Source organism: Barbus barbus (genome assembly GCF_936440315.1).
Source record: "Barbus barbus genome assembly, chromosome: 38".
Taxonomy (NCBI): domain Eukaryota; kingdom Metazoa; phylum Chordata; class Actinopteri; order Cypriniformes; family Cyprinidae; genus Barbus; species Barbus barbus.
In genome coordinates, this window is record NC_136716.1 from 14,503,597 (window position 1) to 14,507,200 (window position 3,604).

Consider the following 3,604-nt stretch of genomic DNA (forward strand, 5'->3'; position numbering starts at 1 on the left):
AAAAATAAAAAAAATACATAAATTGCCTTTTGAATCTATTAATCTTTGCTCTAACTCAGTTCTTGTTTTAGGAATACCCAAGATAAATGACAAAAACTGAAAGTAGTTACAAAAAACAAATGAGCACTGCCACAAGTCCACAAGAGCACAATTAGGACACCGGGAGTGGAGGCTTTGAACTTGTCAGATCAAGCAGGATTTATAAGTTGCATGATCCAATCAAAGTCAGGGCTAAAAATGGTGTATGGCCAAAGAGCCGCTTCCTGTCTATCCGACTGAGGATTGAGGACATACCTACGTCTCAGACAACAACTCGGATGCAAATGTGCAACCACTGTATGCTAACCATAGTGGACAACAGCCATTGTTGCAATTCGTATGAACACATTTGATCGTAACATTAACATACATTTTGCACGCATGTCGGCAAAGTGTAATTGACTTCAAATAGTAACTCAGAGGGGCCTAATAATAGCATGTGAATATTCTGTTATATGATATGCATTACAATTACTAGTGATTTCAGGTGATCTATTCTTTTACAACTGACATAGCACCATATTTTAGAGACTGGCAACAGGGCCTGGTTAATCCAGGATCTCATAAACAATACCCATGATCAGGGCAGACAAATCTGCTTTACCTGGAATGCAATAATTCTCCAGGCAAAGAATCTGATTGGCAGAATGGTAAAAGGTCACTGCGTCTGATTAGCTGGAATTTCTATACTGAATTTCCTATTGGTTGGAAAAGATGGGTGTGTGGTTGATGGGTAATAAATGACCTTGAGGAACCTATCGAGCAAGGAGCTGTGGGAATGTAGTGTACTTTTATTTTTTTCTGCCATGAATCTGCTCATTTTGCGTTGACCTGGAGGTCTTCGTCAAGATTAAATATCTGTGAGAAACTGGAAATCACTTGAGAGCTGAACACAACATCAAACATAAGAAAAATTGAATTAAACTGTTAGACTAAAGGCCCATTGAGCTACAGAAATGCACACATCTTTGTAGAACTGAGAGCTCATTCAAATAATGAGAATGAGAGTCGCTGAAGGGTGACTGCACAGAACACTCTTCCCATCTTCTGCCCTGACAGTAGGTCAAGTGAATTGTAGTGCACTTGGTCAGTAGACAAGGAAGGAACCAAAGCGGATTTAAGTTATCTCGTTAGTATCATTGCCTCGGATAAACCGTTTAAACAAAGTAAAGGGCCCTATATACAAACAAAGCTCACATCATGCGGATGTTCTCAGCATTTCTGTTAAAGGACATGTTCATTTTACAAAACAAGCAAGAAAAGGGAAGGTTTTCCCAGCTAACCAAAGTGACACGCTCAAAAAATGTAGTGCTTTTTAAACGAGTCATGCTTACATACATATACTATATATTATATATTATGAGCTAACTGCAAAAACTCACTTTCCAATACCAAAACTCCAAGGACTACGAACCCTTTTGGCATCATCTTTCACTGATATGTATGTAAAATAAATAAATAGTCATTAATATTATGTGAATAAAAATATACAATAAAAAACTATTATAAAATTAGATATTATTAAGACATTGTAAACACAACATGTTGTTTCCTATTTAAATAAATGGCTTTCATATTGGCTTTATACTAAAAACCAAAATAATTTATTAAAAGGTCAAATTAATTTAGTGTCAATTCAAGTTGTCCTAAGACAAGAACGCATTTTGCAAATGTTGACTAGTGTAGCCTACAGACATATATACATACAACAAAATTATATATATATATATATATATATATATATACATTTATTTAGTGTTAACTTTATATTGAAATTTTTAACGTTACATTTATTATTTTATTTTATTTGTACGCTTTTGACATTTTTAACGGACCCGCTTGCTAGCAGTTCAATGCACCTCGCGTTAGACAGCATTGCTAACGGGCCATGTTGTTATTGCTGAATGTGCAGGTGAGCACCGGTAGGGGGCGCGCCGCTCACGGTTCATTGTTGCACCCGGCGGTGTGTGTGTGAATGTGAGTGTGTGTCCGTCCGTGTGACTCGTAATATGTGTCAAGAGAGTGAGGGGAGACTTCTCTATGTTGGTGACTGAAGCTAATGTGTTTAACACCGGAGGTCAGAAAGACAGAGATCTGGCGTAGTAACAAGTTTTGATCTGAAACCCGCTCCACAACACCGGCACATATGCGAAAGTAGCGGATTTTGGGAATAAAACAAAGATTTGTCAAGCGAACTTCTGTCAAGAGGGGAAGGAAATAAGCCAGACACGTCAGAAGAGGATATTTCTTTTTGGAAATCGTAATATGAAAAAGGAGCAGGCCGAGATATTAGGTTTTGTCCCTCAGAAAGAGATCGTCTACAACAAACTTCTCCCGTACGCAGACAAACTAGACCGCGAATCCAATGACATTTTGGCCCAGATTAAAGGGAACTTGGGTCGAGCTGTCCAGCTCCGTGAATTATGGCCCGGAGTTTTACTTTGGACTCGGAAACTCTCCACGTAAGTACATTCAAGACTCCAAAACTGCTTTTCTGTGGGAATTGTGCCTGTTTTATCAATAAACAGCAGCGAGAGCTGAATGACTCCGGTAGCTAGTAGCCGTTAGCTCGTGAGCTAAAAGCTAAGCGCTCCCTGAGTCACTCAGCTGTCCTTGCTCATATGTAAACATCACATATATATTTGCTAGCACTCCATGATGACCTTTCATAACATCGAGAGTAATATTACTTTGGTCTGGTTTGTCAGCGTGGCTTCAGTAGGTAAAAATGCCGGAAATGCAGGACCGTTGTAAGCTCATTTCTAAGCTAATCAGGCTAACATTATAGTGTTGGATAAGCAGCTGCCACATGCATCACTGCAACTAGTGGTTTAGACATGGAGTCCTTAAAAATACATTTTACTTGGAGGAGACTGCTTAAATATTTGTTTCATGCCTTTATGGTTTGCCTTATTCATTTAGATCTATTTTAGTATGTTTCTTATTGGCACTTCAAAGTGATTCATTATTTTTTTTTGACCATGTTGAATAACAGACACTTGCACATGTATATTAGACCTTGTTTATGGATATAAGGGGTTATTGTTCTATTCAAATACTTAAGTTTTATGAAGCAATATTTAATGACACCTAAAAAGTCTTCCATAAATTAATTCTGCATTACATTTTACCCTCTAGGTTTTGACTGCTGTAGAGTTTGTATTACACTAAATACATGACAATATCACTGTTTAAATGGACATTGTGTTTACAAACTTAATTCCTCATCTATTTGGCTTCTTACCTCATCCTCAGATTAAATTCAAGGGATTTGTGTTCATAATGGGCATGTTGTGTAGAATTGAATATAATATGCGGTTCAGTGAGAGTGAGTCCTTTGAGCCGATTCAGTGAAGAAGTCAGTGAAATTCTTCAATTGTAATAATTGTAGTAGCTGTATGTGTGTGTGTATTTAAAGGTGTGTGTGTTTACAGAGGTATGTGTGCGTTTAAAGGTGTGTGTTTACAGATGTGTGTGTGCATTTACAGTATATACTGTGCTCTCCCATACTATTTTCAAGTGTACCACAGTTTAATAGCTGCAGAGGAAACTTTAAAAAGCCAAC

The 3,604-nt window shown here is 37.5% G+C and overlaps 1 protein-coding gene across 2 annotated transcripts in view; it reads left to right on the plus strand.

Moving 5' to 3' along the window:
* Nucleotides 1-1,989: 1,989 nt before the first annotated feature.
* LOC306857475 (proteasome activator complex subunit 4B-like) overlaps nt 1,990-3,604 on the plus strand; it is a 48,863-nt gene continuing 47,248 nt past the window's right edge. Inside the window, exon 1 of one of the 2 annotated variants that reach the window (XM_079397452.1) lies at nt 1,990-2,501. In XM_079397452.1, coding sequence (XP_079253578.1) covers nt 2,305-2,501 — 197 coding nt within the window. In that variant the 5' untranslated portion in view covers nt 1,990-2,304. The remainder of the gene's footprint in view (nt 2,502-3,604) is intronic. The other variant, XM_079397451.1, reaches the window with a different exon arrangement.